Source organism: Semicossyphus pulcher, unplaced genomic scaffold (genome assembly GCF_022749685.1).
Source record: "Semicossyphus pulcher isolate SPU_LCO1_2020_fin unplaced genomic scaffold, fSemPul1.0.p SCAF_12, whole genome shotgun sequence".
NCBI classification, from domain to species: Eukaryota; Metazoa; Chordata; class Actinopteri; order Labriformes; family Labridae; genus Semicossyphus; species Semicossyphus pulcher.
The window spans coordinates 9848938-9867652 of NW_027211626.1; the positions used below are offsets into that span (position 1 = coordinate 9848938).

Genomic DNA, 18715 nt, shown 5'->3' on the forward strand with positions numbered 1-18715 from the left:
CTCGCTGCTCTACAAGCCAGTTATAGCGAGCACAGTATACCTGCTACTTAGAGCTAAAAACATATCAATAGAATAACACTAGAATTCAACTCACCGAAAAGCTGGAGCACAGACTTCTTACACGGCCAGAAGGTTCGATAGATCACAGAGAGAGAGACAGATTATTTGTCCAAATTCTGAATGAAAAATACCCCAAAATCTCCAACAACACAAACAGGTGAAGTTAAGTTCAGTGACTGTGTGTCTGTGTTGACGTCTAGCAGACAGCCAGCAGGATCCACCTGTCAATCAAGTGAGCCAGCCCCTATAATTTAAGGCTTAATATAATTAAAATAGGTGTGTTATGAAAAAAGAAAATTAGCTATTCATAACTAAACGTTTTTTTTGTACCAGGCTGTAAACATGTTTATGTCTGCTGTAATGGGCATTTTCCCATCTGCCGTAATGTTATTTCTGTTTTTTCTGGAGCCAGCTTCAAGTGGCCGCTCGAAGAACTTTGCACTTCCTTTTTTTGAATTGGCTTCGTTTTTTAACACCTGTGGCTGCTGCTTGAATAAAACATGTTATCAGGTCACAGCAGAAAATAATTCAATAATATTCTACTTAGAAAATGTCCTGCATCCAAACAGGAAAAAATAAGAGTGGAATACATGCACGACTGTTAACTGCCATAACAGTCAATAACAGTCACCATTGTTAACATATGCTAAACATGCTGTGCTAAACAGCTGCACGTCTGTCATGGTTTTAATGTTTATATTGTTTATTTTCTTGAGCAGCATGTAGCCTCAGCACAGAAAGCAACAAACCATCTGAGCATTTGAAGGTTGAAACTGAAAGTTTTTTTTTCCCATCCTCAAGGACCGCGCTCCATACCCCCCCAACAGACGCACGGCTACCACCACTCTGACCCTGGACGTCCTGGACGGAGACGACCTGGGCCCCATGTTCCTGCCTTGTGTTCTGGTGAACAACACCCGGGACTGCAACCCCCTCACCTACCGCGTTGCCATTCCTGAATTCACTGAACCGGTAAGAACGAGGCGGACAGGCAGGTGTGAGCACACCACTGTTCCACAAGGTCAATCCAACAGAATTTCCTCGAGTTAATCGTATGTGCATATTTTTATTTCCTTGCACGCTGGTTTCGTTGTTATCTGTCATCTGGTGTTTGCTGGTGCATTGTGCCACATGATTCAGATGAGTTACACAGATGTGTGGCATGTGTACATCCCTGTTAAATGTTGAGATATGTCGCACCTGTTATTATGCCTAAATGTCTCTTCACACCTCGTTTTGCCTCCACACCTGGAGGCAGACTAAGCTCTGCCGTTTTCTCTCAGCATGGTATTTCCAGGGGCTTTTTCTGGTCTGTTGGACCTGCAATTAGAGCTGAAGGCTGAGCTGACCTGGGATGAACACCACAGGAGTTTAGAGAAGCAAGAAAAATAGAGAGGGAGATGATGTGGCAGCCGCAATAAAAGAGTCTCTGGCGAAGAGAACAAGAGGTGCACCGATGGAAATTATGTTTATATCTATAAACAGGTTATTTGTGCCTCAAGAAACCTCTGTGTAATTATCGTATTGACTTGATTTGGCTATAGATTTGACTCTCATCTCAGGCTTGTGTTGGTGCTGCTCTGGAGCTTTTGATGAACTTCTCATGAACTTAAGCTTGATCTTGATCTTGGGATCATGAGTTAACAAAAAAATCTACTTACTCAGTTGTTCTGGAGGTTTTTTAATTGTATTACACAGTCCTCATCAGCAGCTTAGACTAGACTGGATCTATTTGAATTGGATTTGACTGGATTTTGGATTGGTGTGAGCATTAGGGCGTCCTCCGAGCAGGAAGGTTTGAATCTCAGCCCAGCTGCTTTCTGTGTCGAGTGCAGCTCCCACAGTGCAAAGGCATCGTCTCGAAATAGCTCTTCTGTGTTTTAGCTCTTGTTGTTTTTTTGTTGTGGACCTCCTGCTATGGTTTTTTTCCCACTTCACACTCACTGTTATGAGGCGCTGTATAGGCGAAGAAGAATGACTGTGTCGGAGTGTCAGTTTGTCTAATAAGTACATACTGTAAGCTTATAGTTTCATTAGTGCCACCAAGTCATGCACGATGGAATTATTGGATACACTGGAGAACGCTGCTCTGAGGCAGTATTGGGTAAACGCTTCATCATGTATTGGTTTGGCGTACTGGGTTGACATAATTCGAACATGGGAGGTACACTGAATTGAATTTAACTGAACTGAGACAGAGATTAAATCACATCGATGCCTGCAAAATTGACACAATTTGGGCTACATAGATTGGTTGAAAAGACCCCCCCAGTGAAAAAGTGTTTAACCTTGTAAACATCTCCATGTGGTAATTAAACAGAAAATACATATCGCACACAATTTATTATTTCAAGCAGAGCCTATGTCTTAAAACATGACTGGAGCTGCTCTTTAAAAGACAGAGTGTGAGATGGAGCCATAAAAACGTCTACAGTCTCAACATGTGCATTTACTGTGCACGTCTACCTGCATTTGTTTTTTAAGGGGGAGCAGCAAACGTCAGCTTCAGTCGTTCGTCCAGAATATCCATTAAGAGTTTTCGCATGACATGTATAATTTATGATAAAAGGTTTGCAGACTGCTAAGTATGCAGGACCTGGGAGCACCAGCTGTACAAACCACAGCTTTTGCATGAGTGTGAGAAAAGGTGGCCCCTCACCCTGTCACCTCTAAACACGGCGTAGTTTATACCCCGAAAGCTTTACACCAATAAGGCGCCACAATGTTCTGTTTACTTTTACAGTGTGCAATCAGTTAAATTACTGTCACCAGATTGTCTCTTTAATACCATCGCTTCATTTTATTGTCTTTAAACAGTGTACAATTTAATATTATAACATTATTTTTTGGAGTAGTCTACAATAGCTTTGCCAATTTTTTGTCAGTTTTTTGCTCGTCTCCCAATTCTGCAGTGTAGCCATTATGCTAACGTATCTTTCCACAGGGAGATTTGTCTTCTCATAATTGATGAGTGTATTGTAATTAACCACAATGGCTAGACAGGCATTATTAAGTTGATCTGTATTTATTTTTTGCCCTGGGGGGGATATAACACAGGCTCTGGAGTCCCCTGGATAATGACTGCTGGAGGAGGGTATTATAGCTAATCATCATTGTGCAGAGCTAGGGGGATTTGATTTAGCACACCTCCAGACATTGTAAAAGCGAGAGGGCTGGTTAGGGAGGGGTGTAAGGATTACTCCAGAGCTGAGGGATATAAATATACCCCTCAGGGAAGGATTCTTCCTGCCAGAGAGCTGTTAGCCATGTGCCTGTCTGCGCTAGGGAAGTTTAGCTTAGCATATTCGCACGTACTGTATGAGCCATACGGAGGCATTTTGCATGAGCAGAGGTGTTCATAAATGTGATGTGCTAAACATATTCCCACTTAGCCATATGTTGGAGAAAGAGCGTAGAGGCAGAGAGGGGTAATTAGCGCTGATGGTGTCTGTGTATGCATGAGCTGGAAAATTCGCCTACAGCAACACAAACAGATTATCCTTGGTGTGAAACTCTGTCTGGCACATTTAGAAGCATACTGATGAGACATAAACCTCACAGTACTGCCTTATTAATTAAATACCCTATTAACTGGTCAATATGCTGTGAATAACTGGACTACATCAGGTGTCTGGTTCATGATTTGGATGACAGATGTGTTTGTTTTTTTTACAAGCACAAAGGGTTGCTGCTTTCTTATTTTCGTAGCTTTGGCAACCAGAGGCGCATTCGCTATCTCGGCCCAGCGCACATCACAGCGTGCAGAAAAGACTGCGGCAGCAACATTATTAAGAGGAATACAGTATCAGCAGGTGGCACCGAGGCGAGCTTCAAGAATGGTCAATCACAGCAGCTCCTCTCATCCCCCTTGAGAAGCAGAAAAGAGTTTAATGGGCAAAGCAGAGAGATCAGGGCAGATTATCTATAGAGAATGATGCTTTCATCTGGAGGAGAGGAGTTAGAAGTAATATACAACACACAAGATGGCGAGATATTAATATACATCGCATTAAGTGAGTTTCTCAAGGCAGATAATATCCCTCTTAAGGGGAACTTTCTGTTGCATAAGACGCTGTAATTCATTTTTTGGCATAATGCTGCGCTCAAACTTGTTTTTGAGACAATATATTTGCAGCTACAGGCAGCGACTACACAGTCAACAGAAAGGAGTATTTGCATCTGATGGTCTCGCTGTCTTGTTTACTGACCCCTCCACCCCTTTCCACAGAGCAAACTGAACCCACTGAATGTGACCCCTACAATCCGCGCCGTGGATCAGGACAGAAACATACAGCCCCCATCAGACAGACCCGGCATCGTTTACTACATCCTGGTTGGTAGGTTCATCACGTATCCTCATTGATTTTACACATTTTATGTTGTTTGGTTCGGTCTGCATGCCATGACTCGACTTCTCAATGTTTGGCCTTGTTTTCTCCATGGTATCATAAAATGCTCTGAATCCAAATCTGTAATTTTTTTTTCTTTTTTCGCAGGTCATCCATCAGCATATCCAGAGTATTTCTCCCTGAACAGAACCACTGCAGAGCTGCGTGTCCTGCAGCCCATCAGCAGGGACTTGTATCAAAGATTCACACTCATCATCAAGGTAAACACTCCTTAACTGTTACACTGACACAACCAGAGCTACTGGATTTCCCCAAGAGAGTTCTGTAAAGTCTCTTAAATATTTCAAGTAACATACTATTTTATACATTATCTATTGAATATTTTTAAATCACTTAATGTTGGACCACACAAGGGATTCCCTTTTGACCTTTGGCCTTCCCACTCAGTTAACTGGAGCTGCGTTTTCTTGCCTGGGGTAATGTTTATTATAGGGCACTCGCAACACATGAGATAAAATAACACCATAGTGTTGTTAGGACAACGCAAAATGTAGATTGAGTGGAGGTTGTGAGAGGATTAGCTGTGAATTCATATGTGTCTATCGTGGGTGTGAAGCAATGCATGCACGATGAAATGTGTCTGAATTTTGAACTTGCGAACTTACATTATTTAGGTTTTCATAAAACTTATCAAAATCCCAATGAAAACGAGATTTTTGTTTCTTTAAATAACTGTTTTACTTTTTCGTACACATTGCATTGAACTGGCTGTAATAACGAAAACTAGCAATTATCAGCATTTAGATTCTGTGTTTAAAAAAACAAGCATTGACAGCAAGAGAAACTTAGCGGGGCGGCTGTGGTGGTCGCCCTTCAATCGGTAGGTTGTCGGGTTCGATCCCCAGCTCCTCCAGTCTACATGCCGAAGTGTCCTTGGGCGAGACACTTAACCCCCCGAATTGCTCCCAGGGGAATCGCCTGCGGTGTGTGAAAGTGTGTGCGTGACCTTGCAGGGTACGTGATTAGTGTATGAATGTGTGTTTGAAAGGGCGATTGTGACATGTACAGTGTAAAAGCCCTTTAACTGGTCTGGAAAAATTGAACCACCAACTCCTACGTTACACAGATCTAGTAGGGTTTGTTATTATTTATAAAAGCTTCTTTTCATACACGCACAAAATCATAATATCTCATTAAATGTGGTTTTAAATAATTTGAACGATTAGCCAAAATGTGCATAAAACCTGCTTTTACTAAACAGTAAGTCTGATTGTCTGTATCAGGGATCAGCTCACAGATACATATTGATTTCCTGCTGCCTACACACTTTATTTTGATTACACATCTCAATTCTGCAGTCATATTTTTAATTTTCCTGTGCCGAATAAAGTTTAATTTGAACCTCTCCTCGTTGATAACCTCAGTCCTGAAGGCCATTAACCTTATCTTCGGCTGCTTTGGAGATGGGGCTGAAAAAGATGTTATGATTTATGGACTTAGCAGGAGGAATCGGCCGCTGCGCCGCTGTGAATCCTAATTTAAAGCAGAGTCAGGGATTACCTCCGTGCTGCTGGTGCAGAGCAGCAGTGCAGATGAACTCTCCATCCACCCATCACTAACCTCCAGACACCTTTGAGTGCTGCGTAACGTGCTGTTTACTGGGACGGCTGGGGAGCCGAGAGATGAGAGGAAGCGCTGATTTCCACCAGAGGAAGGAGGCGAGGAGAGATTGATCAGATGAGAAGCTTTTTGCATTTCTGCTAGAGGATTGTGTCTAGCTCGAAGGAAGGGAGACAGTTCAAAGCAGTTGAGGGAAAAGACGGAGATAGATAGAGAAATATGTGTGGAGGATGGCAGAGGCCTTATCTACCTGATTCATAGAGAGGGGGAAGGGACCATTGCTCAAGGACTCAGAGGGGCAGTAAAGTGAGAATTAGAATTTGGTATCTTGAGAGTGCTCTGATGCAGGAGAGTGGGTGTTGGCTTGGGGAGATAAAACGCTAATGGTGGTGCATAAGCATATTTTAGAAAACACATCTGTTGTTCTTCAAAAGTCATGATTGAGTTTGATGGAGTAATATCCACCGCGGTGACGAGGATGTGATGAAGACAAGTGACAAAGTCAGAAGGAGACGGAGAGAAAGCGTCTGATTAAAGAGAAAAAAAGAAAGCAAGGAGATGGAAAATGACACTGTAAGCATGATGGAGTCGAGACCGGAGAATGAAGACTGAGTGATAAACAGTGACTTTCGCGAGCAGTGAATCTCCTGCAGGCATGTGTGTTGTAGCAGCAGAGCGCAGGTCATTTAGCACTGCCTCCCAGAAATAGGGACACCGCTAAAGAGCTAAATCACCGGGGAACGCTGTAATCCCACACCTCGTCTTTTCTCTCTCTCGCATGAAAAATGTCCGTGCGAATGTCGAGAAAAGGAGAGAACATCCAGACACGCACACATGCATTGTCTGTCAATGACAGCACCTCTTCCCTCGGGTGTTGGTGTGAGCAGATTGGATCGTCGGGTCAGCGCAGTGTGGGTGTTCCTTATTATCGCTCAGATGAGGTAAAAGATAGATGATGTTTGGGACAGATCGGCTGGTATAACATGGTATGGATGACAATAAAAATCAGTGTGAACCGTTCAGCTGCGTGTGTGAAGTCTCTAAAAGTGTGGCTACAGTCGCCTAACAAGACCATAAACAAGAAATAACAGAGTTCTGTGACCCTTGCAAGTTGGCATTTAGCAGTGCGACTATGTTCTTCTGTTACAACGGGCGCTCTGCAACACAAGCCCGGTGAAACCGAGGTAATGTGCAGCATTAGTTCCAGGTCATGGCTTAAACTGATGACGCCTCGCTCTCCCTCTCCATCTGTATTTTCAAAGCCTTAATGTTTCTGAAGCATCGCAGTGAGGGAGCCGACAGTGACATACGCGCTCAGGAGGGGAAAGAGTGCACTGACAGCCTGACCGGAGCACATTCATTCGGCTTGGTCTCACAGGGTCGGTGTCAGGCGACGCTTAGGTTGAAGTACATCTTAAAGTTTTGAACTACACTCATTTTCATTCATTGATTCATGTGTACTTGAACACTTGTGTCACTCAAAAGCGTAGCTGGAAAATGAATGGGCACACATTCCCCTGTACGTGACAGAAATGCAAACTGATTTAGGATGCAGCGTTGCACTCATGTGGATGAGAAGTGTGCACCTCTAGGGATTTATGTTTAAGTTGTGACGACTTTATGACCTCCAGTCTGAATTTTTATGTCTTTTTTCAATATTTTTAAAAGGTCATTGATTTTTATGTAGCAACATTGTCAGAGAATACTGCTTGCATTCTCATTTTGATTCACATAACGTAACTATCTATGCCACATTGTTGCCTTTAAAGAGGGGGTATTATGCTGCTTCACATTGTAAGACATATATATTATGTTACAATGTTGGATGTCCAAACTAAACGTGGGTAAAGTTTCAAATCTGTAGGTAAAGGTATGTTGGAGTAATCCTCAGGCGTCTCTGCTAAGTCTGCAGGCTGCTGTGAACGCCAGGTTTCACACAGTTTTTTCTACATGCTGCACTTTGTGACACCACAAAGCGCAGCCTCAGCAGGCTTCGGAGAGCTGGCCAATCAGAAGAAAGTGTTGTTTTAAAAAAAAAAGTAACTTATGCTAAGATACTCCACAGGCTTAACAGACTTGCAACATGTGTTTATGGAAAATACAGTGGCAAGCGTGTTGCAATGGCCTCAAAGATTCTGATTAAGAGGAAGGGGCTGCAGCTTCATTAATGCTGCCAATTTGGTCGGACGTTTTTGTTTGGATTTTGCATTGTTTATGTGTTTGCAGCCCAGCTGATGTCGTAAAATGTATTTTTATTTTGGTTTCCTGCAGCATGTTTTGCCATTAACAGCACATTTTATAAGTTGTCGTATTCGTTTTGGCTTTTTAAGAATGTTTTTGTATTGGTGTCTTTTTTCTAAATTTGCGGCGCTTCTCTTCCTAATTAATCCGTTGGCCGTTGCAGCACAATTTACCTTGACAGCCACTGTAGGGAAAAGGATATTACCATGCCAAAAAGAGAAGAAGAGGTTTCAGATGGGCCTGTCACAGAATGCATTTAAGTGTAGCTTGCACAGCCAGCACTGCAGACCAGTGCTTGTTTACTAGTTAATTGGTTAATTCTTGCACTGACTTAGTTAGCTGGTAATGTTCCCATTGCGCCTCCCTCTATCGTCGGTCACTCATTTGACAGAGTAGCAGGAGCCACTAATTACTGTCTCTCCCCTACAAATGATGGTGTTTGCGTTAAGTGCTCTGGTAATTACTGAGGCCTAATCCTAAGTGGACCCCTGATTAAATTTAGTCAATGTAGCTTTTTGTAATTGAAATGACACTTAGAGAAATTAAGCCTTTCTGTCCCTGCGCCTGCTTTAGAGTTGGGTCAGCATTAATCTATAGTGTGTTACTCTCATTATCTAAGTATTTTTCATTTCCATCAGACTTGTTTTTACTTATTTTCTAGTAATTGTTGACTCTTTTTAAAGCATTGGGCAGCAGGCTGAGTATGTCTGACTCTCTCTCTCTTTTTTTCCCCAGGCTGAACAGGACAACGGGCACCCCCTCCCTGCCTACGCCGACCTTATTATTGAAATCCTGGACGAGAATAACCAGGCGCCATATTTTCAGTTTGCCACCTATCAGGGCTACGTGAGCGAGTCCTCCCCGGTCGGTACGACTATCTCCGCCAGTGCCAACCTCACTGCTCCCCTGGGAATCATCGCTCTGGATAATGACATCGAGGAGGTAGAAAGAAAGCGCCGCCATCAGCATCATACTCGCTGTTGCCTCCACTATAAACAAGTCCACCCATGCACGTCTGCACACACACAATGATCGCCTGAGTGCTTTGAGTAAATGTTGATTAAAGGTCCACATTTATTCATATGTTTGTGTTGTGCGCTCACAGAAAGTAACACATTTACGAGTCATTTTCCCTGCTGTATTTTCCCCTTGCTGTAGCTGGAACCTGGTGATACACCTGTAGGTAAAAGGGTTGTTTTTGAATGCAGTGACACACACACAACACACAACACACACACGTTGTAATGTAGGGATGTCCCAATCAAGTTTTTAGCTCGTAATCTCTTCTGGGAATCTGTTTAGTATTGAGTATCTCCTGATACTGACATTAATCCAATATTAAGGTATTCTTGCATAACACGGCTGAACTGAGCACACTCGGTTCGGATCATATCAGGGTTTAGAGTCACGGATCATTTTTCATCATCAATGGAATTGGATGCTTTTGCCTTTTTATTTAGAGAGTGCTCTCAAAAAATGCAGCAGTCAATTTAAACAATTGCTGCATCTTTTTAATACCAGTATCTGTCTGACACATGTCAGTACATTTAGACTACAAACACCAAACTTACATCCTTCTGTAGTGCATTTCAAGTGGGCTGTAATCTACAAAAATAAGTCAGTTTCAAAAAAGCCTGCAAACAACATGTGCAGCCCGCTCGCCGCGCGTGCATCTCTGTAAAGGCTACACCTGCAGCACACGTGTTGTGTGACTGTGAGGCAAAACGACAGACGATGAGCTTTGCTTTGGGATTTTGTCTTCAGTTTTTGAACCCAGCACACCTGTAAAATGTTATTTAAAGAAGACTGGGCTATTTTTACGTTTGTGGAGCAGATCTCCGGGGCTCATTTACCCACCACTTAATCGCTGCTCCTGTGCCAAGTTTCACATCATAGGAAAGCTTTAGGTTTTAGGTTGGATATCCAGTTTACGGGAGTAAAGGCCAGAATGTCTGTCTAACTGTATCCAACCTAAAACTTCTTTTTTATTATTATTACATTTTTTGGTCTTTTAGGCTGTTATATGAGAGTGTGAGGACAGTGGAAACAGGGGAAGAGAGTGGGGATGACACATGGCAAAGGACCACTAATAGGGGTCAAACCATGGGGCCATCACATCAAGGACTGTAGCCTCTGTATATGGGACGTGCAATTTAACAGCTAAGTTTAACCCTCCCCCCAACCTAAAACTAACTTCACTACCAAATGTGGCAGCAGCTGCACTACTAATGTTCCCCACACTCCCAAACATGTCCTTTCCTGGCTCCGTGCATGTCTGCATCAGGCGGCATCGAGACTCCTCTAATTATTGCACTGGAGAGTAAAACTCAACACTCTGTTTTGTCTCTTTTAACTGCAATTCAGAACCATTATATAGCAGCAGTAAAACTGTATCAGACACCACAATGTTTCACTCTCAATCTGCAGTTCACATAAGTGCCAAACCGTGGGGCGCGATGCGTACGGATCAGGGATCAACAATGATCCGTTGCACCACTACTGAGCACACTAAACAGCTTTAAGCAAGCCCTACTTTTATATCAGGGGTGCCAATTCGATTAAGGGATTTGACTGCTGATCAGCTCTGCATCACAGCTTTAATTGGTTTCTTACATTATTTTGTACAGCAGTGTTGTAGAAAGTATACTTCCAGAGAGGATTGTCAGTGTGCAGCTGTTCAGGCAGAGCAGTTAAACACATTAGTTTGTTGTTTGGTGACGCTAAAAAGTCACTTTGCTAGCTTTGGCACAGTGTTGGTGTAGGTAAGTATTTTTAGCAGTGCTTTAGGAATAACTTCAGCTCTCAGCATTTTCACGCATTTTCTGCAGGAAATGCAATTTTCTAGTTGAAACAGATGTCGGCTGTTTATTTACCCATAATGCAAAGTGTTAGAAAGTTGCTTCACTGTGTTGTACAGATTGATTTGGAGCCATGTTACTAAACAAAGCATTAGAGAAAGCTTTACGTAGCGCAGGCTAATTCATTATAAAAGCCATGATCAGCTTGATCCCCACCCTGCAGATTGACTCGGGACATCCCTACTGTTATTTCATGCTTCACAAAAAGTAAAAACAAACTGAGAGCACTCATCACTGCTGGAGACATTGCCAACATACAATTATCAACTTTTTCAATCCATTCTGTAGGAAAAAAACAACATTTTTCTAGCTTTCCAGTGTGCAGAAATTATATGTTCCTTCCAAAAAATATCATAAATGGTGAATTAAATACTAAGCAGGTCTCCAGTGATGATGGCTGTGCGCAGATTACACTGATTGTGTGCCCTAATGGGAGTGTGTGTTCGAGTGGTCTGCTGTGCTGTGTTCTCTTACTTTATAATGGATGTGTTTGATGTGGCTTCTGCAGCTGCTTACGTCAAAACTCTGCAATAATCCTCTTTGAATGCCAACTTCACTCTTTCAGAATAAGTTATTTTATGAACTGACTTGAGTGCAGTCTGAATGAAGTGAGTGTTTTGAATCATTTGTTTGACACAATTAACAAACTGTGATTTTCTCGCTGCATGTTTTTGTGTTTTCACCCTCCACCGATCTCTTTCATACTCTCACTGCTCTGATAGACTCGTACATTTAACAGATTAAACACACACTGTCACGCTCACAGCCAAAACAAGTGACTACTTCCGTTAGTTCATCTTGAAAAATATCCGTTTACTCAGTCTTTGGAGAAGATTAACAAATCAAAGCGGAGTGGAAACAGAGATAACAGGATCAATAAGCCACCCAGTCCTAATGTTTACCAAGCTCTCTTAAAAGGACTCATTGATGGACGTGAATCGAAGCCGACTCGCAGCAATGGACCACAATTGACTCCAGGTTTATGTGTTAACACAGTCTATCCCCAGCAGTGGTGACACATCTTTGGTAATAGGCTCTTTTTTAAAAATGTTTTCAAGCTTCGTAAGCATCCGACACCCTACACAAAAGCTGCCAAACCATATATTTTAACGACTGCTTAATGCGGTCGATACTTTCCCTTAAAATGGAACAGAGGCAATAATGGGTGTGCAATGTTTCAGCAGGAGTAGTTTCCTCTCCTCCTCTCTTTATTGATACAATCATGTCATAAAGACATTGGCTTCTCTTCCATCCTCGGCTACTTCTCCTTTGTTTTTCGAGACACACGAGGGACCTGCCGGCGGATTACTTTTTCAACTCTTTGGCGGATCAAAATGTACTATTTGATGGGTTTTCTCAGTGCCACAGCTGCGGCCTTGACAGAGCAGATGAAACACCCACGTCGCCATGGTAACATGTTTCCTTTTTTGTGCATCTTTCTGTTGGAAGACGAAAGACCCCATGGTGAAGGTAACCCTGGATGACTACACCGCGATCTTCAGCCTGACCCCGACCGGGATAATCCGCTACCTGAAGCTGCTCAAACCTGTGGACCGGGAGAAGCAGATGGTGTATACATTCACGGTAAGCCTCAGTGTACCTATCTGCATGACAGCACCAGCACCCTCTGACCTACATGTCCTATTATGTGTGTATTATCAGAAGTCACAGGTTAGCTCCATACTATGGGGCCCTTGAAGATAGAAAGCTGACCTGACACTTGGAGCAATGTGACCTTTATCAGAGGTCAAATAGCAGTACATTAAACCAGCAGGTTCACTCGAGTTATAACAATAACATCTAAAGTGAAGTGAAGGCACGTCAGACATTTATATGTGTGTGTTAAGTTGAAAATGAAAGATAAAGACTTCTTTTATACAATATAGAGGTATACAATTTTGCACTTAAAGAAAACTCAAGCACAAGCAAACGTCTTGAGTTTGACAGCATAAAGGACAGCGTTAAGAAAACAAAAACTCAATGAGTCAATAGCAAATAAAGAAACACATTCACCACTGACAGCGCACATACAATAGGGCATAAAGGAACCTGCTGTGAGCTACAGAAAGCACGCACAAATACAGGTACGCTGAGAGTTGTACAGCAAACAATCACCATAACAAGACAGCCAGAAAAACAGAGGACTATCTTTGTTAAACTGTTTTAATTTTATTCTTAACATTCTGATTCTTTGTTTGTGTATATTAGCTTTTTAGTTTATCCTTGAAGCTTTATTGGTGTGTTTATTAAGTTCTTGTTTATGCAATCTTGGAACCCTTTAGCTATAGACTGACGTTGATTTAGCCTCTGGGGACAAAGGTGAACATGCCGGGCGTGTCCGGTTTTCCGTGTGCTGCATTGAATACAGTCCAGTTAGCAACTTGAGAAGCGACCTTGTGTTCAGATCAAAAGTGAAGCAAATTGCGCCCCCGTCCCCAGATATGTCAGCAAAATAATTGCAGTCATTTCATGTTTCATCAAATCCACCAGAGGAGCGCACGTTCATCTGTTTCTGGAGAGTCTCAGTTTCACTGTAAATAGTAAGTTACACAGAGGCTGCACTCGAACCCGAAAAATAAACCGTTTTTCTTGTGATTTACTTCCAATAAATGGGTCTTAAGTTAACCGAAATAACATCATGTTGCCGATTTGTAAAAGGTAAAAATGAAGCCTTGTCAGGTCTGTCAGGAGGTTGGATCAATCATTTCTAATGCATTTGAGGAAGTTCGGAAATCTGAACGTTTCACAGCGTTGAAGTATTGTTAGCATGCAGATGTCTGTTTATAGAGATTAATAAGAAGGTAAATCATCGTCAGATGACGCTGATGGGAGCCGGGGTGTCATTACGGCGGATTACGTTCCGCTTGCTTTTGCTCTCCACACGGACTGTATTCCCTGCTTACGCCGCAGCCTGCTGATACGTGATTGTTGTACAAACGAAAACCAGAACACCCCTCATTCTAAAAATCCACATCCCTGCCTACAGGTTCTACATTTCTATGTATTTTGTATTTGCTTGTGTCTTTTATATTTTGAGCAGGTTTTTTTCTGCTCACGTAACGTGAAATCAGCTTGTGTTTTATCTGTCTGCTGAAGCTGCTTGAGGTTGTAGGTCAGAGTGTCTTGACCTCTTGACAGCCTTCAATTACAGATCGTAGTTGACAGTAAAAATATACTTAGTTACGAATCAGGTCATACGAACGGAGGATTTCCAAAAGGGCAAAAACAGATGACAAGAACAACACCATTTTCATATCTATCATTGAATATGAAGCTAAATCCATAAGCCGCTTAAAAAGACATATAAAGAATAGATTCTGTGGCAGCTCTCCAAAGCGTTCCTTAGTATATGTCTGATGTTTCATTAATCCTCTTGCTGTTTTACTGCTGTTACATCGACGTCAACAGGGAGGTTTACCAAAGCAACTACTTTCTGCGCTTCTCAGAGGGATGGTGGTGTTTTGGGGAAATACAGAAGCTTTTACTGTCCAGGCCGATTCTTCTGGATTAGAGAGCATCAGTAAACCAGCAGTGAGCGCTGCAGGAGAGAATTCCCTGAAGACCGCAGGAGTTTCTAAGCAGGGATGGTTTGGTTTGCTGTAGATACTGAGGTGTGATGTTCGGTTTGGTAGACGGCTTTGGCGTCTCTGAAGGCAGGATATGTTTATTTTGCCTGTAGCAAATTCACCTTTTTTTGTGCTGTGCGCCACCAGTTAGTTGATGCGTACTTCTTCCATTCGTGTCCATTATAGTTTTCTCTGTGGTTCGGCATATACAGCTCTTAAATGCTGGTTTTATTTCTTGGATATAAGTACTTAGAAAGCTTTTAAGCTCAGGAGCCATGCTGACTTCACATGACAGTAAAAGCTGGCGGTGCGTGCTTCTGCTGGGCAGTGGTGACTGTTCAATACAGTGTACTTTTAGATTTCCACGGCCTCTTCAGCAGCGTGTCCGCTCGATCTCTCTGAGACATTCTGTAAATCAGAATTTAGGATGATTCTTATTGCCTGGTGAATATTTTAGTGGCCTTTATTGTGCAAATGTGCTTTACAATAAATGCTGGAAATCTTCTGACGGAGATGTTTTTGTAAAGACCGACACACCCTGCCAGAATTTCCATCTTCATTCTAATCTTTACTTTTACTAAAGTAGCATCCCTTTGGTGCTAGGGATGGTTCCTTTCATCCTACATGAGAATGTCTGTTTCTGTCAGGGCTGTGCCAAAACACCGGCCTCTGATGGTAACAACATCTCTGACTATTTCGATTTCAATATTGCAGTTTTTGAAGGGTTTTTAGTTTCCAGAGGCTAACACAGGACATTCCTGCTTTAATTTGTTTTAGCCACAAGGGAACAGCCTTCTGCTAGCCAAACAGAGACAGGACTATGAACTAGATGAACCTTCAGCTACTGTAGCTTTGACATGCAACTTGTGTTAGAAATGTGGAGGTGGAGTGCAGAGAAGCAGTCGGTGCTTGTGGACTATTTATTTATGGATTTTAAAGGGGCTGTGTACAATATGGCAGGTCACAATTAAAACATTATTGGAACCTCATGTATCTATTATGTTTGAGATGCCTTTTTTTTTTAAACTGGTAACACAAAGTCCTCGCACACCAGAAAGTCTTAGAATCAGGTGCAATCAATAACAATTTGTGAAATTGGAAAAATTAAGCAACATGAATGTAAATAACATTCTGCCTCTCTGTATTACTCCGCTACACCAAACATGCACATGCATTTTGCAACTGGTGTGTGCAGCGCAGTCGTTGTGCGGTGCGTCTCTCTGCAGCACCTGCAGCACTCTGTTATGATTTTTGGTGTGGACCACCTTTCTACCTCTAGGTGCTGACATTAGCGGTTACCGTGAGAGCTACCGTTACCTGTGAAGAAGGAACAGGGCAACCTCTCCGCTCTTCAATCCCTTACACTCCCACTCGTCTGATCCCTCTTTTTATTCAAGGCTCTCTTTGTATCTTTTTTTTTCTCCTCCAAGCTCCACCATCTTTTTGCTTCCTCTTGCAGCAAAGGATGTAGAGGAAAATTACCGCAAGTTGCCACAGCTCCTGACTGACAGAACCTCTGCGTGCACGCTGCTGACACAAGTCACGTAGAAGCTGGATGACGGTAGTTTCTCGAGAGTCGCTGTGATTGGCCAGTTACGTGGAAAGCTATCCCTGATTGGCGGGCATTCACAGTCGTAGATCAGCAATCAACATCATTTCAATTTAATATTGTTAGGGAAATGCAATAATCAAAATGTGTTATTTTAACTAAATTCTTATGAAATAATGTTGCTTACTGTAGCTTTAATAAGTGCACAGGACACGTTAAACATTTTACATTCGACCAGCTTTAGTTCATGGTGTAGGAAGTGTATTTGATGTGAGTGCTTTAGCACTCTTCTGCAAACAAAATTCAAGCCAGTCATGGTGTAAAGTGTTATGTTTTGCTATATATTAATACTAATATTATTATTTCATGAAAGTTTGATGATTATCAATAGAAAATTGTTTACTGGTATTTTTTGCCACCATAATAATAATGTGAAAGTTAACAGAAGTCTACAAGGATGCATTTCAGCTCGAATTCTCAGTAGTTCATCTCATGTACATTTGATGGGATCAATACAGCTGTCAGCACAGGCTGTGTGTTTCATTTACACTTGTCTCTGAAGGATCTTTTGAGACTTATTTTCTTCTATTTTATTCACATAGTCAATAGTCGGTGATCTACACAACAGCGCTGCTCCTGAACGCATCATAATTAGAGACTGACAGAAGACTGAAGCTGCTGCTGCTTTCACTGTGCGGCCTGTGGAAACAGTGTGAAAAGCAGTTAATGGCATAATTATAACCAAACAGTTAAAACAGGTCAAACATATTGCAAATGGCATCTTGGAGAAACAATCTTAATTGGTCGCATTATCAGAAATTACAAGTGATTGATATTCTAGTTCTAGCTGAAAGCTTGTTAGCATAATGTTTACTAGATAACAGCATGGAGTCTCTGAAGGTTAGGCTTCTTGCTCGTCTGAAGATGATGTTATTTCCCAGATTGTTATTGAGAGGAATCGTGTCTTTGGGTAAATGCTAGCATCAAATCAATTTTATAATTACCCTGTGTATCCCGGCCTGCTAGGAGAGAGCGCGCGGATCCAATTTAGATAAATATCAGCCTTCGAAGATGATTTTGTTTGTGTTTTGTTTCAGTTGTTACTGTTACTGTGTGTGTGTGTGTGTGTGTGTGTGTGTGTGTGTGTGTGTGTGTGTGTGTGTGTGGGAGAAAATGGGGCTGAAGAGGAAGAATTGACATTGTTTACAACTGTTTTGTAGGTGTTTGTTTGTGTAGAGAATCGTGTCAGTACTTGCACATGCTTTTTCGTGTGAAGTGTCTACACACACAGTCGTGATGACTCGGTAATTTCCCCCTTGTCTTCCAAAAATGTCTGCTGTCTCTCTCCTGGGTCTGTTTGGAGAACAGAAACTCTATTTGAAAGGAGAGAAAATAGCTGCTGTAGTTTGTACCATCACATGTTTTTTGATCAACATTTCACTGTGAGTGTTTAGTTGCAACTCAAGGACCTTCCTGATGTATATTGCGGCATATAACCAGCATGACATGTCATTCCCATTCCAACACTGAGTGCAAATTTTGGTGGAAAAGCAATTTCCCCTCACAGAAACATGTATTTCTTTCTGCTGCCACAGTTATTGTTTGGATCTCATCTCTCCTACACTTCATTTGCTGTTTTACTCGGTCCATTTTCTTTCTCCTTTGCCAAGAAGTGGATTTGAGAGCTGCCAGGGACGAATACACATGCAGTTTGCTCAGTTTGTAAACCGTCTTTAAGGCAAGCAGGCTTTTATAATGTTAAGGGAATGAAAAATGAACATACACAAAGGAAAAGTGACTTTATTGTGGCGGTAAAAACATTTTGAGGGTCGACAGAATATCTTGAACACTGATTTTTCTGTGATTTATTTCAGCGAACAGACTTCGTTTGCTTCCCCTCAGATTCTTAAGCTACAATCCGTATTCCTTTTATTGTCTTTGCAGATGGTGGCATCAGACGGCGTCCAGCAGAGCAGCCCGGTTACTGTAAACATTCTGGTCATTGATGCCAACGACAACACGCCCACGTTTGGCGAGGTCTCCTACAGCGTGGAAGTCTTCACAGACATGCAGCCGGGCGAGACGGTGCTACAGGTAATCAATCCAACAATCGTTCTCGTCGCCTTTCACCCCTCCTCTTTCTTTTTTGGTCTCTTTCTCTGGCACTCTGCTTAACGCCTCTGCCTTTGTCCCCATCACACAGAATCTCCCTCACTCACACACACACACACACACACACACACACACGTTCTTTTATGCTCAAAGCAAATAACCACAACAATCCAGAGCATTGTGTTGACAGGAAAGCCCCTGGAACAGTTCCATTCGTCTCATCTGCAGTCATGACAGAGGAGTCGAAGTGAACGTTTCTCTCCGTCTGAGATCAACTATTATCATAATTCATAGTGGAAGGCATCAGTGATGACCCTTAACCCCTGCAAAAAAGGATTTAATGCTTCAAATTCTGCAACA

At 42.2% G+C, this 18715-nt stretch overlaps 1 protein-coding gene across 1 annotated transcript in view; it reads left to right on the forward strand.

Moving 5' to 3' along the window:
* Positions 1-18715, forward strand: part of LOC138588276 (protocadherin-15-like) — a 170563-nt gene that overhangs the window by 51022 nt on the left and 100826 nt on the right. The window contains exons 8-14 of the mRNA XM_069658288.1: positions 862-1032; positions 4289-4397; positions 4557-4669; positions 9006-9212; positions 9429-9449; positions 12578-12712; positions 18188-18337. Of these exons, the coding sequence (XP_069514389.1) occupies positions 862-1032; positions 4289-4397; positions 4557-4669; positions 9006-9212; positions 9429-9449; positions 12578-12712; positions 18188-18337 (906 nt within the window). The remainder of the gene's footprint in view (positions 1-861; positions 1033-4288; positions 4398-4556; positions 4670-9005; positions 9213-9428; positions 9450-12577; positions 12713-18187; positions 18338-18715) is intronic.